This window comes from Conger conger, chromosome 6 (genome assembly GCF_963514075.1).
Source record: "Conger conger chromosome 6, fConCon1.1, whole genome shotgun sequence".
NCBI classification, from domain to species: Eukaryota; Metazoa; Chordata; class Actinopteri; order Anguilliformes; family Congridae; genus Conger; species Conger conger.
Window position 1 is genome coordinate 22,226,967 of NC_083765.1, and position 25,312 is coordinate 22,252,278.

Below are 25,312 nucleotides of genomic sequence, written 5' to 3' on the forward strand. Positions count from 1 at the left end.
ATGCTTAAAGTCTGGGTCACTGAAACTAAACCAAAATGTAGAAAATGAAAAATAAATTAGACAAAGCGGGAGACCAGGAGTGGTTCAGCCAAACCTGCATTGTGTTAAAATAAGGAAAACAAGGGGAGAATCTGACAGCTCCTTAACTGACAGAACAGAAACCAAAACGTGTGGAAGAGTGTTTGGGGAACTCTCCCGGAATCTCTTCAAGCTTCGCAAAAGGAGACTTAGGTGTGATTTGGTTGAGGCTTTTAAATTCAGAAAAGGGATTCATAACCTATTTAAAGATGACATTGCTTTAGCGACAACAGTTCCTTATTTTATAACATGTGGGTGGTAAAACAAGTGTGGGGGGGCCTCACCTTCTCTGCATTTTAGAAATCAACACATTACAAGAAATACAGTAAAGTACCATATTTCTTGTAGTATATGTGGATTTCCAAAATCATTTTCACAGCAAGTGTCCTTGACCAGTATTTGTAATTTAGTTGCAGAGAAAATAAATCTGCTTCAATAAATATTAGTATACAAGATGGTATTACTGTGATTATTGTACTTATTTTTTATGATCTTCTCAACCTGTTGCTGTCTGAGGATAGCTGCAAGGAGGAGGAATTTGGGACAGAGAGGTAGGGAATTGGAAAGGAAGAGAGCGGTCACTGTGTGGAATAGCTTGCCAGGTCATGGAGTGGAGGCAGAAACTCTGCGGGTTCTCGGGATCAAGCTTGATACAGTGCTGAATACCATCTAGTGTGTACAGTAGGTAAATCAAGAGCACTAAGTACCATTATAGTGGTAGGGAAATTGCAGGTAATGTTGAGCTGAAAGGCCTCTCATCATTATGTTTAGGTTTTGTTTGGTTAATGTTGCTGCCCAGTGTCTCTGGGAATAAATTCTGCTGCTGAATTCTGGGTAGAGGGTAGAATTCTATAGACCTCAATGTACAATTGACTGCAGGGCAAAACCAGCAGTTCTTTCCAAGTAATGAAATGGTCATGAAAGTTACTGCACTCCACAAGTTACTGCACTTCAGAGACTATTGGATGGGCTGTCAGGTTAGGGCACTGTACTGGTGCATGGACAGACACTACGGTCCGGGATCAAATCACACCTGGGTCAAATACGTCATTATTTTGGATTCAAGTACTTTTCTCCACTTTACTGAGCGTGTTTGGTGTATTGGAACCTATGAAATACTTTCAAAAAGTGCAAACCCCACCTTCTGGTCCTCTTAGCTGGCTCAAATGCACCAGGTAAAATCAATCAAACAATTACGTATTAGACAATTACACTTTTCGCTGGATAAATATTAGTTTTCAATAAATTGTATTGAAATTTTTATTTCATGCATAAAGAAGAAAAGCGGGAATATAAGACACTTTTATCCAAAATGATTTACATCAGACTATGCAAGAGACAATCCCTCTGGAGCAATGTGGGATTAAGGGCCTTGCTCAAGGGCCCAAAAGCTGCATTGACCTTATTGTGGCTACACTGGGGCCTATAAAGTCCCTTATTGGATTGAGAATAACATGTTTTTGAAGAAATACCTTATTTATGCTGCCAGTGAGTTATTGTATATTCATGGATTCATGACTATTGGGCCTGACTCAAAGATTTTGTGGTTTTCTCTTAATGCCAATTTAGGCCTCTGGAACATCCTTGGACTCTCCAGCCAATCGATGACTTAAACAGATCACCGGTGCAGAAACGAGATGAAAACCGGCAAACACCGGAGTCCGACACCCCTGTTCGACATTGCGGACGACCTCAGCAGTTCATGATATTACTCATAACAGCAGAGATTCACCGACGGATGCAGTTACAGTATGTTCAGATTCACTGTAAGACACTCAGGATAAAAGTGTGGGCTCAGTGAATGTAATACAATGTGACAGAGGTCAGAATATCTCAGTTCACTGACATACAGGGTGATGAGCAGGGCCAAGGGAGGAAAGAGTTATCGCCATTTTCAAGGTCGCGTATTGTACACCTTTCCAGGGTTTTATTCAGGTCCTGATATTTATAAGATGTTTGTTTTTAAGTACCAAAAACATCTCTATCCAGTTTTACATGTCCATTCTCCAGCACCTGTCATGAGCTTTACCAAGAACAGGCTGTATTAGTGACTGTGTCTTGATATCAATGAACCTCTGTTTTGAGTGCCCCCAACTAGCTGAATGCTGTCTGTGCCAAGTGCTTGGATTTGTTCCAGCTACAAGGTGGGCCATGCTGAAGTAAATGAGAGTATGGCACCTCCCGCTCGCCACACCTGCACTTCTCGGTCACTACTGCTGTCTGTTCTGGCCCCACGGTGGTGGAATGACCTCCCTGTGGATATCAGAATGGTAGAGTCTCTGACCACTTTCAAACGCAGACTGAAGACTCATCTCTTCAGGCTGCACCTTTCCCTCCCTACCTCATCACCATGATTAGCTTGCATATGCCATAGACTATAATGGCACTTATATATAGATTGTTGTTTTGTATTAGCTATTGTATTGTTGTACTCAGGGTATTCTAGCTGCCAATTGTGGTATGCTAGTTTGTAAGATGATGTATTCTTCAAGGGTTCTGATTGTATCTATGTGGTCACGCTAGGACTCGGAACCGTACTGTCCTCTAGGGTCCTCTTCACACTTGTTCCTGTGTTCAATCAGCACTTCATTGTATGTCGCTCTGGATAAGAGCGTCTGCTAAATGCCCTGTAATGTAATGTAATGGTTGTGATGTCACAACTTCATGGAATTCCACTTATAGCTTGCTTAAATTCATTTTATTCATACAGGATTTTTGGATATATTTGAGGACTGTGCATTTTGATACTTTCTCAGTGTTTTTATAGCACCTTCAACCTTGCTCTGGCTGAAGGGACAGATTATCTGAGCGTCCAATCATTCCAATCGAATACATGGCTGAAGAGGTTATTATAATTAGGAAATTAACAGATTTCTGAGCACTCCTTGATGTTCAGAGTGAATTTACAAAGGCACCCTTAGAAAGAAGCCCACAGGTTAGACACGATGGGCTGCAGTTTGGGTCTGCCCAGAGGCTGGACCCACTAAGAAACTTGCTCAGGAGCTTTCTGGACCCAAGGCAACCACTGCTGGTGCTCCTCCGATTTTAGCTGGGAATGCTAGCCTGGCACTTAGCGAGATTGCCGTCATTCCTCAGAAACGACATTCTTTTGGCAGACACTCTTATGGAGAGCGACTCACGATGCAGGAGAAACAGGAGTCCATTCATCCTATTATTACTGTAGGAGTGAAGGTGCATGGCCTGGATAATTGCACTGCCAGACATTACAAAGCAGAAAAACAAGCTAACTAGGCTAAGATAAAACACAAAATCCTGAACACATGCATTTAACATACAGTCAGGTCCATAGATATTGGGACATCGACACAATTCTCATCTTTTTGGCTCTGTACACCACCACAATGGATTTGAAATGAAATGAATCCATGTGCTTTAACTGCAGACTTTCAGCTTTAATTTGAGGGTATTTACATCCAACTCAGGTGAGCGGTGTAGGAATTACAACAGTTTGTATATGTGCCTCCCACTTTTTAAGGGACCAAAAGTAATGGGACAAACTAACAATCATAAATCAAACTTTCACTTTTTAATACTTGGTTGCAAATCCTTTGCAGTCAATTACAGCCTGAAGTCTGGAACGCATAGACATCCCCAGACGCTGGGTTTCATCCCTGGTGATGCTCTGCCAGGCCTCTACTGCAACTGTCTTCAGTTCCTGCTTGTTCTTGGGGCATTTCCCCTTCAGTTTTGTCTTCAGCAAGTGAAATGGATGTTCAATCGGATTCAGGTCAGGTGATTGACTTGGCCATTGCATAACATTCCACTTCTTTGCCTTAAAAAACTCTTTGGTTGCTTTCGCAGTATGCTTCGGGTCATTGTCCATCTGCACTGTGAAGCGCCGTCCAATGAGTTCTGAAGCATTTGGCTGAATATGAGCAGATAATATTGCCCGAAACACTTCAGAATTCATCCTGCTGCTTTTGTCAGCAGTCACATCATCAATAAATACAAGGGAACCAGTTCCATTGGCAGCCATACATGCCCACGCCATGACACTACCACCACCATGCTTCACTGATAAGGTGGTATGTTTTGGATCATGAGCAGTTCCTTTCCTTCTCCATACTCTTCTCTTCCCATCAAGTTGATCTTTGTCTCATCTGTCCATAGGATGTTGTTCCAGAACTGTAAAGGCTTTTTTAGATGTTGTTTGGCAAACTCTAATCTGGTCTTCCTGTTTTTGAGGCTCACTAATGGTTTACATCTTGTGGTGAACTCTCTGTATTCACTCTGGTGAAGTCTTCTCTTGATTGTTGACTTTGACACACATACGCCTACCTCCTGGAGAGTGTTCTTGATCTGGCCAACTGTTGTGAAGGGGTTTTTCTTCACCAGGGAAAGAATTCTTCTGTCATCCACCACAGTTGTTTTCCGTGGTCTTCCGGGTCTTTTGGTGTTGCTGAGCTCACCGGTGCGTTCTTTCTTTTTAAGAATCTTCCAAACAGTTGATATCAGTTGATAACAGTTTTTGCTATCTCTCTGATGGGTTTGTTTTGATTTTTCAGCCTAGTGATGGCTTGCTTCACTGATAGTAACAGCTCTTCGGATCTCATATTGAGAGTTGACAGCAACAGATTCCAAATGCAAATAGCACACTTGAAATGAACTCTAGACCTTTTATCTGCTCCTTGTAAATGAGATAATGAGGGAATAACACACACCTGGCCCTGGAACAGCTGAGCAGCCAATTGTCCCATTACATTTGGTCCCTTAAAAAGTGGGAGGCACATATAGAAACTGTTGTAATTCCTACACCGTTCACCTGATTTGGATGTAAATACCCTCAAATAAAAGCTGAAAGCCTGCAGTTAAAGCATATCTTGTTTGTTTCATTTCAAATCCATTGCGGTGGTGTACAGAGCCAAAAAGAGGAGAATTGTGTCGATGTCCCAATATTTATGGACCTGACTGTATATAGCTTATGTGACACAACAAGCTAACTATGCTAAGAATGAACCAAATCCAGCATACAGTGCAGTCTGTAGGTATTTAGGCAGTCACGTTTGTTTGTGTTCGCTCTGTACACTGGCAAATAGCCTACCATTGGGGGGGGGGGGGGGGGGGGGACTATAGACATGGCTACCATTCCTACACTGTTCAAGCAATATGGATGTAAAAGTCTGCACTTTAACTTTGTCATTGTTTTATTTCAAGGCTGTTGTGAATGAATGAATAAAGCATGCCCGCCTTGCTCCATGCTGCTTGGCTTCAGCAGCATTAGTGTTGTTTTTCTGCATTGAGCCACGGAATAGAAATCCCTGGGAATGGTTTTGTACCCGAGGCTGATAAACTAAGCAGACCACGCGCTCTTCAGAAATGGATTGTGGTATCTGAGTGGTGCAGTTAGAGGCCTTTAGAAAAATGAAAAAAGCTTGTTTTTGTTCACCTGAAGTGCACAGGATCGGAGCACTCTACAAGCGAGGAAAGAGCCTTTTCTCCCAGAACACAACAAGCACCAGAGTGGAAAACAGAAAGCAGCACTAGAAAATATCAGAGAACCACAGACTAACTTCTATTTTTTCTATATCAAAAAACTATGCCAAGTAGACTTATTTTCTAGGGATGGACATAGTTAATCGATTAACTGAAATGGACACATCTTAACTGGTTAATGCTTTTTTATGAAACCCGGCATTATAGTGTTTGTTTTTTTTTCATTTTTCTAAAACATATTTATGACTTATAAATTTTGTGTTGTGGTTAGCCTACAGCAGTGGGGTTTTAGAGTAGGCAAATTAACATGATTGCGGGACCACCGACTTCAAAACAGAGTAGCAACATTTTTTAAATCTGTAAAAACTTCAGTGTAAATATGTTGCATCAAACATAAGTTCAACAACTGTGTGATATGATGCACAGCAAAAGCACCATGACAAATCTGTAAATGAAGGAAAATGATGGCGATCCACAAAAGGCAAGCGCAATTCAACCAGAAAGAAGCATATTGCAAAGCATGTCACGAGTATAATTACTAAGGATATCATTCATTCATTCATTATCCCACTTATCCTGAACAGGGTCACAGGGGGGCTGGAGCCTATCCCAGCATACATTGGGCGAAAGGCAGAAATACACCCTGGACAGGGCGCCAGACCATCGCAGGGCACACACACCATTCACTCACACACTCATACCTACGGGCAATTTAGACTCTCCAATCAGCCTAACCTGCATGTCTTTGGACTGTGCGAGGAAACCGGAGTATCTGGAGTAACCCACGCAAACATGGGGAGAACATGCAAACTCCACACAGAGAGGCCCCGGCTGACGGGATTCGAACCCACTGCCGCCTCCTTGCTGTGAGGCGGCAGGGCTACCCACTGCACCATCCGTGCTGCCCTTACTATATGTTGCCTCTTAATTTTGTTGAGCTAAATAAAGGCTTTCTTGAAACGATGGAATTGTGAGAGCCAGAATATAACCTTGTGCATTTACAGTGCAGGTTGAGAAGGAAGAGACTACATTACATTACATTACTGGCATTTGGCAGATGCTGTTATTCAGAGCGACGTACAGTTGATTAGACTAAGCAGGAGACAATCCTCCCCTGGAGCAATGCAGGGTTAAGGGCCTTGCTGAAGGACCGAACGGCTGTGCGGATCTTATTGTGGCTACACCGGGATTAGAACCACCGACCTTGCATGTCCCAGTCATTTACCTTAACCACTATGCTACAGGCCGCCCTACGAGACTACAGCGAAGATAAAGTTGGAGATAAGACTTTGACGTTACTTGCGCAGCTTAGATCGGATTAGAATCAGAAACGTCAGTTGTATTTTTATTACCTTTAAAGAAACGAAAAACAGCATGAGATGGGTTTTAAGGGAAAAATGACAATGTGAAATGACACTGTTTGACTAGTTCAGTTCGACAAGTGGTATTGCCAGCTTTCAAGCCAAAACAACTGGATAGGATTTTGCAATTGCGGACTGTGGCTGGGAATTGAATACCTAATCAATTGTAAAATACAATAAAACACAAGCTAGTGTCCTTGAACAGTAGTGGACTAGCCATACATGTGGAAAAAGTGCTTGATTGTAACATTGCCATCCAAATGGACAATCAGTCGAAAACTGCAAAAACGTGCATATTAGCAGGCAACTTTGTCTACAGGTACCCTATGTTGTTCCTCAGGTAGTGCCTTATAGTTACTTTATCTGTTCTGCAGCCAGTAGCCTATTGCTTAATATCTTAGTTTTGATGTTTAGAGTTGCCATTTTCATGCCTTCAAAATATTTGGAGTTTGGAAATATTACCGGTGATACACGGCTATAGACATGCTCTGTTTATGCAACCCTAAATTCATTAAAGAAATTTTTAGCCCAACTTTTTTCCTGAAATAATGCCCCTGTTGTGCAGAAATACATCTAATTAATGTTATTATCCTGGCTTGCTTTGTTTTGGCTGTGGTTCGGCCTAATACAGCATGATTGTACAGCCTATTACCGGTCTTCTAAAAATAGATTTTTAATTGGTTGATCAATTAAATGTCTGCAGTTAACCGAAACAATAAAATACTGAAAATGCCCATCCCTAGTATTTTCTCACTCATTTGAAGTCCTTTTGAAAGATCACAGATCAGCCTGGTGGAACTGTCTGGTATTTTTCTTTTAATGCAGAATTAAAGCCCTGGACAGCTATAATACTAAGGCACTATTTGCCTGGCTGTTGCTCTGACTGTTGATCATATGAAACAGAGAGACACATTTGATAAGTAACAGTATTTTTTTATGCCAATTTCAAAAGCAGACATTCTCTGAGAGACTCACACTTTCAAATTGTAATCTTTAGCAATAAACGTTTTCACAGGTTGATTTTAAATCACAGCAGATTATGCATTTAAGTTTATGAACAAACATAGAGATGTCATGATGAATAGTAAATGTGGTCATGAGCTTTAACAGGCAGTTTTAAAACAAAATATTGAAAATCAATTCACCAGCTTGTTTGTTCAAGCCTGTTTCCGCATTGCTGTTGCTGTTTTTTGGCGGAGAACAATGCACAACACCATAAAATCTATAATCTATAATATGCCGCACCAGAGGACCATTACGAGATAATGCTGGCAATTCAGAATTTAGAATTAAATGCCCTGGCAAGTTTCGCGGGTTTGGAGGACGCAATCACAGATAAAGTGTCTGATGCCATCCGAGGGAAAATTAAACCCATCCATAAGGAATTCCGGATCTGTCCGGCCGTATTTGCAGGCGGGAAGAATGCAGGAATAATTCCACAGCCCTGGTGGCCCGTCAGATAATGAGGTAATCAGGTTTGGATGCGCACAGAGAATTTCACAGGATATATTTCAGCCTACTTCCCCAGCACCGTAAAATACATTTTACCCAACATTATGGTTCCAAGCCTTCCTGAGAATCTAAATGAAGTTCCTCTAAGCCCTGTTAATCCCATGCTCAAAGAAGGTTTGAAAATCGAGGATCTGATATGTGAGTCTGCTGTGGGGAAACCCCTTTCAGTTGGGTTCAGCACAGCAATGCTGTGGTTAGCATGTGTGGCCTGTACTCGTAGGGCTAGGGCAGTGGTAGCCAACCCTGTTCATTGAGAGCTAGCATCCTGGAGGTTTTCACTTTACCCCTAATTTGGCACACTTGACTCTACTAATTAGCTGATCAAGGAGATCTCTTGCTGTTGAATGAGGTGAGCTTTGTTAGTGTTAGAACAGGGGTGTCCAATCTTATCCTAAAAGGGCCAGTGTGGGTGCAGGTTTTAGATTTAGCCCAGCACTGCAACACCTTATTGAAGTCTTCAATCAAGAAGAATTAGGTGTCTTATTATTATTAGCACTGGGCAATAATAGAAGCCTGCATCCACATCGGCCCTTTTCAGACAAGATCGGACATGGAAACCTTCATAACCCACTGTTATGGAGCAACAGGTTAGTATAATGGTTAGGGGACAAACAAACGTGAATATCTTAACAAGCATTTTAGTCTTCTAACTCCTCACTCCTGTTCCTTGAGCGTATACTGGTTTTTATGTCATTATTAAAATAATGGAATCGCAATATAATATTTTCTTTCGTAGTGTGACTCAGAGATCGCAGGTTTTAATCTCTAGTAGGGCACTGCCGTTACACCATTGAGTAAGGTACTAAAAGCTGAGACCATGGACAAGAAAGCACTGCTATCCAATAAGGTGGAGCACTTGAGCCATGGATTTTACCTGCAGCAAGGGACAGTTATATGGCCATTCCCAGGGAAACGGGCAAACAAACCATTAGCAGTGGAGGGGTCACTAAATCACACACACACACACACACACACACACACGCATACACACACATACACACAAACACACAGTTTCTTGGAGTGCAGGAAAAGAGGGGTTGGGCCAATCATGGTGATGTTGTGATCAACTCAGCAGATCAAACAAAAAGTGAGAAAGACAAAGAGCATGGTGCTCTGACAGAAACAGCAAAGTGGCGCTACACGGGCCCGTTACTGAGGGACTGTCAGAGACACTCCAGTGGAGTGCTCCGGTCTGTGGAGTGGCCATATTTCAGTCACAGCAAGAGAGCCTTCGTGAGCTGTATGCATCAGACCAGAAACCATTCCACAGCCACCCAAAATAATGCTGACGTCCTTCATGGTAGATGGTATACTGCAACGTGGATTTCAGATGAGACGTTAAACTGTGGTCATTAAAGATCCCATTAGACTCCACACAAAGAGAAGGGTGTCCTGGCTATATTCTGAACCTGCTACCCATTCATCCCCTGATTTATTTGCCAAAAAAATGTTCTATCCCTTTCCACTTCAGCTGGAGTGTGGTGAGAGTTCTGGCACAAAAAGGATGCTGTTGCATCACCCAGGTGGGTGCTACACATTGGTGGTGGTTAAGGAGAGTTCCCACTCATTACTGTAAAACACTTTGTGTGAGAAAAAGTATTGATCTATTATAGTGGACAAGAGCACAATGGTAAAATATGATTTGGATGGCAAAGAACTCTTTCGATGGCTACGGCGCACTTGCCATTATAATGTACAATAATTCAACGTTTTACTGTTATATTCAACGCAATTCCAACAGGATGTGACAACACAAAATGGACATGGAAAACATGCATTCCCCTCAATGTAGATAAAGAGCTACAGTATAGAAAACATAATGCTCCTTTTCCTATCCATGTTGGAAACTGCCTGTATTGTAGGACAATTACCGAGCATCACCAAAGCAACCTGTATTTTATTTGTTGTTGTGTCATCCTGTCCTTTTATCCGGTCCCGTCATAAGAGTGTTTTCTGCCGTCTACCATGATCCATGTGAGTGCAGCATAACTCAGCTCTACCAATGGCAGTGTTGTTTGGGAGATTCTATTTGGTTGCAGGGCCATTCACAACAATAAAGAGTCTGTCCATTATCGCAGGCCTGCACCAGTCAATACACCATCAACTGACCCAATGCCAGTGAATGTTGTCTCCACACGAAACTATGATATAAACTCAGTGATCACTTTATTATTTGGAGGCTTTGACCCATCCTAGTTACTTAGGAGCAGTGGACAATGCAGCGCCCAGAGACAAACTCCAGTTCTGAGGCCAGTGCCTCAATCAAGGGAAATTGCAGACCTAACCCAACCTGCATGTCTTTCAGTGTGAGAGGAAACCAGAGTACCCGGAGTAAACCCGCATGAACACGGGGAGAACATGCAAACTCCATGCAGAGAGGACTTGTCGAGCAGGTTTTGAACCTATCAGACACCAGAACACTTAACCCAATAGCAAGACCCCAGGAGATGAAGTTAACGACAAAGTCTTTATTAACTAGTGCAGTCCAGACAGGCAGGGGTCAATTTCCAGCAAACAGTTATGGCAGAGATAAGGCAGTCCGAAAATGAGAGTCCAAGCAATAGTTTGATAACCTGGCACATGGGTGATCCAGAGAATTGTTGATGTCACAGGTAAGGGCTGAAAACACACAGCCAGTCCAGACAGAAACAAAATCCAAAATCCAAATCTGAAAAGCAAAAAAGGGACCAAACACAGCGGGTCGATAACGAACAGAAGGGCCATCCAGGAAACCGAAGTCAGTACACGGAAAATCAGACGGGAAAATCCGCTGGAAAGTATGCCAAAGGCTCATAACAATCTGGCAACTAACTGCACAAACAGGGGTTTTATACACAGGTAACGAGAGGGAATTACAATTAGGTGTGGAAACAATCAGGAAGTGGGAGATGAATGACAGGGAATTAATGAATTGACAGACTACGGTGAGCACAGAGGGTAACAATGATCAAAAATGTTAATGACTTAGACAAAACAGATAACAGAAAACACAGAACCCAACATAACCCACAAATCAGGAATATCCAAATAAGCCACTATTATCGACCCACCAAACCCACCCCCAAACCCAACCTCAGTCCAAATAAAGGCAGAACCACTTGGTTGTTATACAAGAAAAAATGTGACCGTTTTTTTCCCTTTGTTTGATCTGTCCCTTCAGACAAATTACAGAGCAGCTACTCCCCACACTATCTCTCTTCAAATGTCGAAGGTGAGAAGAAAGCGAGAGGGAGAATGGCACATCCTTTCAGGGAATGGGTGGTAATTTCTGCCAAAGGAAGACACTTCTCTTTTAACCCCCCACACACATACACATCTCCAAAATCCGTGGGGGTCTCATTCTTTATTCACACCGTTTAACTGAATTGCCCTTCCTCGTCTTTCTTCTGCTGCCGTCTGATCCAGTGTAATTGCCTCCCTCAGCCGTTATTCCGAGGCAATAGATGCGGCCCCTGCAGAACTGATGTGCCAGCCCACTGGCGGTATCACAGAGAAAATGGCTGCAGGCCATGCCAGACATGTGAAATGCACGGTGCCATGGCTTGTCACCAAACTCATATCCTCTCTGTAGAGTCAGTTCAGCTTCAGCAACATCACTTTTAAAAGCCATCGAGAGAGGAGGAAACTGTGCCGTGTTATTTTTGCCATTGAGGTTCTTGACCACAAATTGTCGTGATTTTTATTTTAAGGCAGCCTTACCAAGCATGAAGCTGATCACCTTGTTCCATCGCTGTGAATAAGATATACACATTCATTTTTTATGGACGTTATGAAGTCGCCTCAGGTACCGGTGATAATATGAAGACCTTGGCTTAGAAAACAAAACCCCCACATCGGTTGGGTCCAGGGCACCATCAAGTTCAACCTGCCACTATCTGTCTGAAGTCCTGGTAAATCCCAGCCTCCACGTGATGAGGAACCCATTGACCTGTCCAGAGTGCCTCCTGAGTACCATGATCTGCAGCAGACAGTCTCTTCCAAGCCTGTTCTCTGCCCCCTCACTGTATGATCGACCTGCCATCCTGGAGTCGCATGCACGATCGCGCTACTCACCTGTCGGTTCTGGCGGACAACCATCAAGAAGGATACCACAGAGTATGTGGCTGCTTGTGGAATGTGTGCCAGGCCCAAGGCCTCTAAGTAGTGCCCCAGTGGTCTTCTCCAGCCCCAGTCCATACCCCAAAGTCCTTCGTCCCACACTGCATTGGACTTTATAACGGGACGGCCTGCCTCTGATGGAAATACGGTCGTTCTCACCATTGTTGATCTGTTTTCGACGTCTGTTCATTTTGCTGCCCTGCCAAAGCTACCCTCTGCCAGAGAGACTGCAGTGCTTCTCATTACACACATCTTCCGGCTACATAGCCTTCCCTGGGAGGTGGTTTCTGACCGCCGGCCCCAGTTCACCAGTAGATTGTGGAGGGCCCCACCCTGCCTCTCCTCTGGGTTCCATCCAGAGACTAACAGCCAGAGCGCCTCAACCGAGATTTGGGGAAGGATCTGCACTGTCTGGCTGAAAAGACCCTGCATCCTGGACCCGTGCACACCCGTGGGTGGAGTACGCCCACAACTCCCACCCTGTCTCCTCCACTGAGCTCTCACCCTCGCTCTGCTGTCTAGGGTACCGGCCCCCGAGGAGGAGAGGGAGGTGGAAGTTACGGCTGCTCAGATCCTGGTCAAATTGGGCGTGCCGAACCTGGAAAGCTGCCCGGACCACCTTTCTATATCACCTGTCCGGGATGAAGAGCCAGTCTGATCTTTGTAGACACCCTGCCCCTCACTACACGGTTGGCCAGAAGGTCTGGCTCTCATCCCAGGACATCCCTCTACAGGTCACATGCTGTAAACTAGCCCCGATTCATTGGCCCCGTCACCATTTCCCGTATTATAAGCCCCTCTGTCATTCGTTTAATTCTCCCACCTCCCCTATGCCACACAGTTTTTCATGTGTCATTACTGTGGACACTGCCATGTCCAGAGTTAGGTTTAGCCCCCTACAATTATTTATAATTTGGGATAATCTGGAAAAATTTATTTTCCATTTTGTGAATATTTTGTGCAAGTAAGGAGGAAGGGCATCTCTTTCCACCTCTCCTGTCTTGCATTCATTCATTCATTCATCATCCTAACCCGCTTATGCTGAACAGGGTCACAGGGGGGTTGGAGCCTATCCCAGCATACATTGGGTGAAAGGCAGGAATACACCCTGGACAGGTTGCCAGTCCATCGCAGGGCACACACACCATTCATTCACTCACACACTCATACCCACGGGCAATTTAGACTCTCCAATCAGCCTAACCTGCATGTCTTTGGACTGTGGAAGGAAACCGGAGTACTCAGAGGAAACCCACACAAACACGGGGAGAACATGCAAACACCAGACAGAGAGGATTCGAACCCACTGCACCATCCGTGCCACCTCCTGTCTTGCAATGACCACATATTTGCTCTTCTTTCGGTAGCCATAGATTTTTGCATCTGCCTTTTTTGATTGCTAGTGGGTGGTCACTGAGCCTTAACTTGGTCTGGATCCATCCCTGCCTTGCACAGAGAAGAAAGTTTGCCATGTGTATTATCTCTCTGTCACACACACGCACATGTGCACACACACCATTTTGGTAACTGGACCATTACAGCACACATCTTGGTGTCTTACAAAAGCAGATGTAACATCAGAGCATTTTAAAACAATGCAGTCACAGCGGTTAATGTCAGTGCTATCGCCATGAAAAAGCAGGTTATAACTCCCACAGCAATTCAGTATTATGGGTGGCAGATATTCAGAAATTATGTATAATGTAACAAGCAGACATTGACACAACTACTGAATGTAAAATGGCACAATTGAAGGTTATTGACAATGTGGAATGCATTTTATATTTCCTAATGGAAATTCTCGAACGGCTAACAGAGCGGCTAACAGAAATGTACCGTGTTGTATGAAATATCTGCTCTTACATTATAGAATTTACTACACAGAAACAGACCATTTTAATGTAATTAGTCTTTCCTAGACATGTCATGACTCTGGCAACAACAGAAAATAAAGTTCAGGGATAAAGTCCTACTGCGGAAGAAACTCCTGAGTGTTTAGCCACTTTAAAACACTGAATCCTTAATCAGTCTGACACCGTCTGCTGACAACCACTTAATTAAGTCAATACAAGAGTTAATTGTGTTTCGTCGCAATATTGAGCTTCTCCCTTGAAGGCGGTCTGTTAGAAATAATTAAATGAAGGGAAGTTGCATTCAATTTCATTTGAATAGTGTTCTTTTTTTACTGAGGTGCTGTCAAAGTCAGCCCAAACTTTTAGCAGCTCATTTGGTGGTGGGTAGCAGCTTTTTTGGGTTTCTCTCAGTAATGCTAAGCGACAGTGGAGAGGAAAAAAATTGCAGAAAATAAATGATTTGAGAAGGGGAACCTCGTCATACAATATATTCCATGGCATTACAAGACATTACATTCATTTAGCAGATGCTGTTATGAAGAGCGACTGCAATGTTGGAGACTGTACACGCATCCAGCGGAGCAACATCTGCAGATTAGTGAGGTAACAGGCGTGGTCAGGTACGAAACCCAGCAGCACTATCTCTCTCGCTGTTCTGAGAATGTTGCACTCATAACTCAGGTGGGTGCACTTACCGTATTTCCTCTGACACTAAGTGACCCTGGACAGGAGCGTATGCGAGATGAATGGAAAGCAGTTTGATGAAATGCCATGTCTTGCATTGGGCACATTTTCACTTACAGTATTCTCAACGACCACCACCATAACCTAGGTTCAAAAACAGGACACTGCCAAAGAGGGCAAATCCATCTCTACACTCCCTATGATGCACTTATCCAGATTGAGAGCTTATATTTCACAGTCTGTTTGTACAGGTGAATATGAGCCGAAGCAGTGTCAGGTTCAGTACATTGCTGAAGGGTAAACTGCAGTGCCCCCTTCCCCCCGCTCCATGGATTTCAACCAGCAACTTTTGGCCAGCCTCCTAACCGCTATTCTACACTGTTTCCCTTTCAATGCTCCATGGATGTACAGGAAGCCTGTAGTTGAGTGGCTAAGGTACATGACTGTCAATAGCTGTATATGTCCCTCGGGAACTGTCTGCTAAATGCCTGTACTGTGATGTACTGAGGGGCTAATATCGAGTGTGTGTTAAATACATGGACTGTAATGCAATAAGGATCTAATGTTGAGTGTGTTCTAAATAAATACCTCAAATGTAATGCAATAAGGATCTAATGTTGAGTGTGTTCTAAATAAATACCTCAAATGTAATGCAATAACAATTATGTAATAATAAATACCTGTACTGTAAGGCGATGAGGGCCTAATATAGCTAAAGGCAAACCAGAGTACGCTTGCAGTTTAAACCCACACAACCTCTGGTGGCACAAAGCCAATACAGTCCGTCGCTGACGCCTTCAGATCGTATTGGGCTAACAACCAAGCCAGGGCTTGAACCCGTGACTTTACAGCCATTCAAATCACCTTGAGTGCCTTTGTACCAACCCAGAAACTCAATTTCCCAGCAGCGCCATGTCACTTAATTTAAAATCACAACCAGGCAAGGCACAGGCAGACAGGCCTAACAGATTGCAGCCATGTTAAGGCAAACTAATTCATTTATGAAGGATGGCCATAGCGCCGTTAAACATTAATGGTGTACAAGGATACAAAGCGTGGAAAAAAAATTTCATCCGAGTGAACAAGGACACCCAAACAGTGAATTGTGTTATAAATTACACCTCCTTAGGATAGCAGAGCAGAAGCAGTTTTACCATTGTAAAAGTAATAAAACAATAATAAATGTTTAAATAAGGTTGCTGGCTCTGTGGAGGAAAAGATCTGTCCTCCCCACAAGCTTCAATAAAAGAGGATTTATGGGTAGAAATCAATGTGAGAGAGCGCAGGCCCTCCTCCGGAGATCACATTACGGCTCCTGTGTTGCGCTAATGGGCTGACCTTTGAAAACAGGAGTTTACCCGGCCCCTGTCCCTGATACTCGGTTACCAGGGTGACCGAGTGGGGTCACAGACTCAGCAAGGGGTGAGGAGCACACTTTTTGAATCCTTAATTTAACCAGAGGACAGTCAAATTCCAGAGGTGGCTAGTGCCCCATTGGGCACGTCCCTGTTTAGGAAAGTGAAGAGAAAAATCCGGAAGCGCTGGTGTAGGAGCTGATGTGGGAAAGCAGCAGTTTCAAGGTGTACACGACACCTCTCATCCTCCTTTTCAGGTTCACCCAGCCGCCATTGTAACATGCAAGTGAAGAGGTGTTTGCCACAGCTGAAATGGGGAAGCCTGTAGCCTAGTGGCTAAGCTACATGACTGGGACCTGGAAGGTTGATGGTTCAAGCCCCAGTGTAACCACAATAAGATCAGTGCAGCTGTAGGATCCTTGAACAAAGCCCTTAACCACACATTGCTTCAGGGATTAAAATGGAATTGGCCTTCTGCTTAGTCTAATCAACTGTAAGTCACTTCGGATAATAGCGTAAGCTAAATGACTAATGTAATGAGCACGATCATGAGACGTTAAGCCAATGTCAAATCACCCCAAACACAGCATCTTAAGCAGAGGTCCTGACTTAAGTCCTGTCCACACCAAGAACTAAAACTATAAACGATAACTATAACAATAACGATGTGAGCATTCACACTGATGAACGATAACGTTCTGAAAACAGTCTCTCGGCTATGTTATCTTCCATTTTTAGCGAAGCGGCCTGTACATTTGGATGGATCTTGATTGGAAGCGTTGACAGTGTTTTTAAATTGTTCATCCCCACCCCAATTTATTTTGTGAACGACCCGCTACCCCTCCACTTAAGTTAATGAATGCCCCCCTCCACTTTAGGTGACGAGTGGCTCCTTAGCAAACGTTTAGTATTTCCACTTTACTGAATAAAACCGTGAGCAATGTAGGGCAAACCACTATCACAATGCAAGCAGTTCATTTAAAAAGGACCCCTGGACTCCTGCCATAAGACTGCCCCAACTCAATGGCTCCTTCACTAGAGGGATTTAGGCCAGAATTTGGTGACATTTTACCTTTAACTTTTAACAATTAAATGCACACTTTATGTCCACATCAGAATTTACAAACAAGGACTCACCAATGTTTGCAGCTGCACAAGAATCTGTTGATTCCTGGATGCTCACTCACTCTGGAGAGACAAATTAGGCTGTTAATACTAGGTAAAGAGAAAAGCCCTGGTGTAAAATCCAACTATGACCAGCTTGAAATGACCAGCTACCAGCAAAAACCTAGCTTAAGAAGTTTTTTAGCAGTGGTTGTCTGGCAATCAGAAGGCTGACTGTTTGATCTCTGGCCCTCCAGGCAAAGGGTGTCCAAGTGTCCTTGAGCGAGACACCCAATTACTCCCAACATGCTAGCCGCCTTGCATGGCTGCCTTTCGCCGTTAATGTGTGTGTGTGTGTGTGCATGTCTGTGAATGGGTGAATGAGAGGCATTCATTTTTAAGCTTTGTGTACCCATAGTTGCTGGAAAAAGCACTACATAAATGCAGTCCATTTACCATTTAATAATCAACCGAAGTCCAAACACCAAACCGACACCCAGATACATATATAATCAAGTGTAATAATTTACAGTCCATGTACTGTTTTGGTGTGCGTTTGTAAGCTTTAGCATTTGCTTATACTGCACCTCTGTGAAATAAGTGTCTGCTTTACCCTAAAATGTCCTATTATTATTCACTACAGCTCCTTCCTAACCCAAACCCATGTAGGCTTGTGCTGTTCCAGCTACAACAGCGGTTCGCCTCAGCTGAGGAGCTGTTAATTGAGTTGTAGAGTTCATAATTACGGGCCAATATTAAGTGTGTCCCATTGAAGGAGTGATTTATCCCATCCCTCTCCTCTCTGTGGGAATGCCGCTGTAATAAATCCATAAAGTATTCTAGTGCTATTTTTTTGTTGAATATTGCCAGTGAGGTAAGAGTTTTGACTCATTTCAAGATTTTCCAATGGAATAAGATAATTTAAGCAAACAGTAACTGAAAATAAATTCCACTTGAGGAAAAAAAAGGTCTTAAGTCTTATTACGGCGGCACGGATGGTGCTGTGCGTAGCACTGCTGCCTCACAGGAAGGAGGTCCTGGGTTCGAATCCCCGTTGGCCGGGGCCTCTCTGTGCGGAGTTTGCATGTTCTCCCCGTGTCTGCGTGGGTTTCCTCCGGGTACTCCGGTTTCCTCCCACAGTCCAAAGACATGCAGGTTAGGCTGATTGGAGAGTCTAAATTGCCCGTAGGTATGAGTGTATGAGTGTGTGAGTGAATGGTGTGTGTGCCCTGCGATGGACTGGCGACCTGTCCAGGGTGTATTCCTGCCTTTCGCCAAATGTATGCTGGGATAGGCTCCAGCCCCCCTGCGACCCTGATCAGGATAAGCAGGTTCAGATAATGGATGGATGGAAGTCTTATTACAAGACTTAAACAGAATTGTTAAGACAGACAAATCTAAACAGATCTAAAAAAAGATCCTCCTAAATTTTTTGCAGTGTAGCCTCTGGTTAATGTGCTAATGTGTACCTTAGTGCCTACACATTAATACAAGCACACACACACACACACACAGAGTCATGTACTGAATATTCCATTTTCTCATATGAAGTGAATATTTATACCACCCAGCAGTTATTTTGATGTAAAGGAGACCAACCAATTTGCTGAAATTAATCATAATCCCTCCCCCTATTTCGACGCAGACTCAAAACACACCTCTTCAAACTCTACCTTAGTCCCCCCTCCTGATTTACCCCGCCCCCCCCCTTCTGATACCCCTATCCCTGTCTAACCCCCCCCCCCCCCCCAAAAAAAAAAAAAAAAAAAAAAAAAAAAAAAAAATTGCACTTATGATGACGACTATATGTTTAGAACAGCAGTCCAGGTGTATTTTTCTAGTTCTGGATGTGATGCTTTGACTTGTGGTAGAACCTATGCACTTGTAAGTCGCTTTGGATTAAAAGCGTCTGCCAAATGACTAAAATGTAAAAAATGTAAAATCACCCACTGACTCATTACTGTAAAATCACAGGTGTGCATTTTTGTCTTTACTTGGAGAGCATAAACATTGTTTGTTGTTAATTAGTAGGTATCCTCTGGTAACCTAGGCAATCATCCCAGCGGCTAATAGCAAAACTTCTTCCAAATTAAGTGGTTGTGTGTCTTCTGTTTTCTTCCAGAGAAGTGGACCCTGGCTGCTGCTGTAATTATTTTCTTTTTCAATTATTTTTCAAAATGGCTGCCTTGCATCAACCAGGTTTTTATTAAGTGCCATGAGATTAATTGCCACAGTGATTACAGTGAGCAAATTCCCCACACACACCCAGGTCTAAACAGTCCCTGTTTGCATGAAACTGGTAAACACATAAAGGTACAAAAAAATGCACCAAAGTGTGAACTAAAATGAAGACCAAAAGATCTCTGAAGACACTTTTCTTCGGCAGACTTCTTTGAGTTTGGCAAAGAATTTTTAAACCATTAGTTCCCAATTTTAGACTTTGTGACTGAAAATGGAGGTAGAGGTACGGAGGGTCCATCTTGTCTTGGCAGAAAGCTAAAATACAGCCACTTACAGCCAAGTGTCCACACACCAGACTCATCAAAAACACTGAGAACTGGAAGCACTATTGCAGGAAATTGTGCACAATACAGTTATTGGTATATTCCTCAAACAAGGTGAAGTTTTGTATTGCAGGTGCTGAACAGTCCCAAGAATTTCTGATGGTGCCCAAAAATTCAATAAGTTTGGTCTGTCTCACAGTGGGGCTCAGACTAGAAATCTGTCTTTCAGAAAATAGTCATTCTCTCAAAATAAAAAAGATCCTCCTAAGAACATTGCTTCCTTGAGAAGGAACGTCAGCAACAACCAAAAAATTATATATATCAAGGCTTCCTGATTGTGTTAAAGCTTGAGGTCATAATAGGACAGGAAATTTAAAAGAAAAAGGAAGTAGCAGTAGTCGGCCTTTAACTGCGTAGGCTGTGCTGTTATTTATCATACAGTATGGAGGGCAACAACTTGAAACTCCCAGCGCACTAATATTTCATTACCCCTGAGGCGTCCACTTTCGAGTCCTATGCACAGCTCAAGAAAATACAAAACTGATATTAGCAAGATGGAACACATGCAGCATAATTTAATAGCAGAACGGTAGGGCACATTTGAAAGAAAAATGCCTGTCTGCAAGACACCAAATTCCAGGATGAGAAATATAGCAAAATGGCAGACTGGGGATAGGGGGGCATAAGGTATTGCATACAACTCCTGGTGACTGACAGCCCAAGAGCTTGCCTTCTCAGCAACTGTGAATTTGCTAAATAATAGTTGGAAGAATTTCTACCTGCAAATAATACTAAATCAAAAGAATCCCAATCTGCTGTGAAAACCAAAAAGAAAACTGCTCAGAGGGAGAAGTAATCTAGGCATCTAGGGGCCATTTTATAGATGCAGATTGCAGAAGCTTAGTTGCAGAAATTGAGTTTTAAACTGAATGAGCATTTAATCTAAATTGCATTTAGTTTAGAACTAGGCTTAATCTGTATCTGTGAAACTGGCCCCTAGATGCTTTCAAAATTGTGATTTGAGATCTATATACAAATAAATGTAAGAATCTGGTCCATTTTAGTGATTTAGTGAGTAAAGGACATGCTGTCAAAGATATTTCATTATTCCCTCAATCACTGTTCTTCGGCATGATATAATCTTCTAGATACTTACATTGTTGTGTGTTTCTTACGTCTTAAATTAAATATCACTGACAGCAGTTTTATAATTTAGCCATGTTCTCCTCTCTTTCATAGACTGAGTGCTGTTAGCCCAAATAATTGTAGAATATCACACTGTCCAGATCTTTCGATCAGAGAGCTGTCTGGACAGCAAGCAACAACCAACTGTCAAATACATTCTGCAATAAAAGTTGTGTGTTATTTAGTTTCAGCACTTGAAGAAATTTTAGTCAAATGATGAGGGATGAGGAAGGTAAAATTTTCATGTGTCTTGGGAGGAAGTTTTCTCCACAATTTAAAAATACTGACTGTTGACCTCTTGACGGCTCTTGGAAGGGTGTCAGCTACTAGTCATGGTACAGAAAAGCATGCAGTCATTAGCAACTGAATGTTGGTGATCACATAACTTGCAATCCTATGCTTGTGAAGAAAAACAAAATTTACTTGAAAATTGACTTAATCATGAACAAAAGTAAAAGACAGTGTTGATTGAATGTGAAACTGGTGTCAGTTTTCCAATTGTGGCATTTGACCTCTGTGTTAAAACATAATCACTAACAATACCTGTGTTATGATGCAAGTGGATGGCGTCCTCTTCCTTAGCCGACAGACATACTTTACCAAGCTAAGGGGAATTAAATAATCTTGTAGAGAATGCATAATTCCTATGACAAGTTTCTTCGATATTCAAATGGTTTCAGTATTAGCCCACTAATTTTTGGCAAAGCAGTAGCGTGGCTTCCAAAACAAGGACATTCCAGGGAGCATTAATTTTGGACGAATTTGAGAGAGTCCACGCCATCAATCTGGCAACACTCGACGCGAGCAGAACAATTCTTTTACCCACGAAACAGACCGTTTTTATGAGCCACTGTTAAGGACTGTTCCGGTATTGCAGCTGCGTCCAAAAATTATACTCATCCTCCTGCCACGGTTTAAAAAGCCTGAGGCAGTTCGGAGATGACAGATTTGTAGAGAAATGTACCACTTTACATTTCATTTCGGACATTATAAAATACCCAATATAAAACGTGTGTCATACTGCAGGTTATGAGCGATGATGATGTAGCCTATTTAATACATCGCTCGTGTGTAATAATAATAATAATAATAATAGTAATAATAATAATAATAATAATAATAATAATACATAAACGGTTGCGAGGCAAACAATATTGCCATCTACCCTTCCGTCAGATATGCACGATGCAACTGCAATAACATCGCCAGTGCCTGCAAGTTGTCTTTTCTTTTGCATAGCCGGGAATGCTAAATGCACACAGCCTTTTCGATTGTAGCAAAAAACTTAAGGACTCTGTTAATACATTGAGCCCATTGGCAATACACCATCAGGAACGCCTGAAATACTACTTTAATTTGCAATCTCCACAGGCAGCTGCAGGTACGCGCGCACGCACTACCACCAGTCAGAACATTTTAGACTACATCGACTTCATCTATACACGTGTCGCATGTTTTCGCCCCAAAAACAATTAGGCCAACTTACGTTAGTATATTTTACACATACAACGTAAACAATTTAGTGGGGGAATAAATATCCCAAGCAGAACTATGCAACCAATTTGTTTTTAGATAATTTATACGATGTTTCCGATTACACTAATCCAGATTACATTATTTTGAGTTCCCTTTTTTCACATACACGTAAACACCATCGCTGCCTCCGCAAGTTTGCAAAGATCTCAAACACCGAGGTATGGTCATTTATACCTAGCCTATAAAAACTTATCACCGAAGTCTTTAAACCTCATCGTTAAAAAGCGCCGGTGCAAACTGGTGATGAATCAACACATGTTATGTGCACTATAGGTTAGTTTAGTGGAAAGGCTACGCTTTATAACCTAATTCTAAATGATAGCTCGTATTGTGATCTAAATGTGCAACTGTGCGTTGATACGTTATACGTTAATAGCTACTGAACTAGTGCTTAAATTCTGCAAGTGCTGCAAATCATTCGTACGTGAGTTGTCATAATAACGAGATGCAATATCAGATAATCACTATTATCCTATACAAACCATTAGAAAGACCAAACTAACATTGCTGATTAATTCAGCATTGTGCTAGACTTGAAATAGTCAATGTGCCGTGAGTTTTTTGCCATTTAATGCCAATGCGGGTTCTTTTTGATAACGTCGCGCAATGCGAATCTTGAAGTTCAAGGGGTTTGTATTCGTATCACGCCCCCTTCACGAAGCACCTCGGAACACGTCGTCAGATAGGCAGAAAACCCAGACGCAACCAAATTCGGAACATAGCTGTGTGACTTTAACACGACTTACACAGGTCCGAGTCGTAACCAAGCGCAATCCCGGTCCATTGCGCGTATAGAAAGACCGAGGCTTGCTGCTGAATGTCTATTGAAAATTCTTGCTAGAATCTCATTCGGTCCAGTTTTTCCTCGCGTTTACTCCTGACCAGTAGCTACATGAAAAAGTACACCATGACTGATTGCGAAAATGTTTGTATTCGCCGAAGGTATTTTATAGAGTAAGCAGCACAGCAAATACGCAATTTAAACGATTGTACAACTGTAATAATAATAATAATAATAATAATAATAATAATAATAATAATAATAATAATAAATCCACACAAATGGGAACATGCACGTCAAAGACCACATACAGAACCGTATATAACGGAGCAGTTACAAATATCGGTCTCAAACCAAAACAAATTTAATAGATCCTGCAAGGATGACTTCCGTTTTTTAATCAGTGCTTTTGCAATATCGCCTTCACGAATAAATTCAGAGTATTCAATCAATGCTTACCTATAAAAGCCACCTGAAACAGGTACATTCCTACAATCTCCATCCCGAATGGTGTTAGACAATCCAAAAATAAGTAACGGCTTTATCGTCCTTTGTGCTTTTAACCACCAAACTTTTGTTTTAAAACGATTCAGAATGGTCTTTCTGTAATTGTGGTTAGAACAATCCAAATTGTGCGGGGCAAAAACGACCAGACAAAGAGCATCCTTTAAAACAGCGAAGTCTGTCGCTACTGGATCGTCAGTGGATCTGTAGACAGGTATCTTAGGAAAGTAAATCGGTGCGCAAATACCAGATGACTCAACGTAACCAAAGGAACTGGGGCTGGTGGAAGAAAGCAAAGTCTAGAAACTACGTGTATGTTAAAGAATCCGCTTGCCGTAGTCCCTCGACAGTCGTCTTATCTGCTTACAGTCAGAGTTGACAAAATCCATCCATGTGTGTTTTTTTTTTTTTTTTTACAAGAAAATGTCATCAATACAATATATCGGAGTTGCTGGCTTCTCTCACCACCAGTTCCAAATATGCGTGGGCGCCCCTGTGGCTAAACAGCGGCGGCTGGGGCGCAAAGCGGTCCGTACGCTCCTGCCAATTGCGCCGATTGGAGCAACTGCTGGAAGTGACGACGAGAGAGATGGAGCGAAATGCGACTTTTTTGCTTTTAGTAAAAGGGGGAGGATTATATGATTGTTTGCTGCACTAATATTGCCATATTGCCCTCATGAATGCATATTAGGAAATATCAGTTTGAATATTATAGGGCACTGTGATTACGCGACAGCGAAGGAACATTGAGATTTTAATCATTCACCGATTTTAGTACAGCAGTTTACAATACATCTCTGTGCGTCATCTCAGTAGAGGCATGTGGCACGTTTCTGGGACCAATTCCTTGCTATAAAACACATATATTATAATTTATCTATGCATGCTGACATGCAGACATACTGATTCATGGCTTTTTTAGTAGGGATGAGAAGTAGAATGCTGGGCACTACAGAATCTGCATCTGACTGTGGGACGCACGTTCCAAAGGGTTACAGTGAGATGACAAAGACCGCACAGATGCACACAAGTGTGCACATTCTGTACATACACAAGCACACACACAAACACAGAGTGTGGTTGCTTCGGATACAGGCAGCAATACATATTTTCTAAATCATGAAACTGTGTATGGACAAATAAGTTATTGCCTATTCACAGTACACATAATTACACTATACACTAAGTGAGCACTTTATTATTAAGTATTTATTGGACTCTAAAAAACTCTAAACTGGACTCTTCTGCATACCACTGTTGTAATGTGTGGTTATTTGCGTTACGGTCACCTTCCTGTCAGCTT

General features: G+C 42.4%; 1 protein-coding gene across 1 annotated transcript in view; it reads right to left on the bottom strand.

Annotated features, from left to right (window-relative positions):
• LOC133131326 (GDNF family receptor alpha-4-like) overlaps nucleotides 1-24,551 on the bottom strand; it is a 122,584-nt gene extending 98,033 nt beyond the window's left edge. Inside the window, exon 1 of the mRNA XM_061246631.1 lies at nucleotides 23,965-24,551. Coding sequence (XP_061102615.1) covers nucleotides 23,965-24,007 — 43 coding nt within the window. The 5' untranslated portion in view covers nucleotides 24,008-24,551. The remainder of the gene's footprint in view (nucleotides 1-23,964) is intronic.
• Between the last annotated feature and the right edge of the window lie 761 nt (nucleotides 24,552-25,312).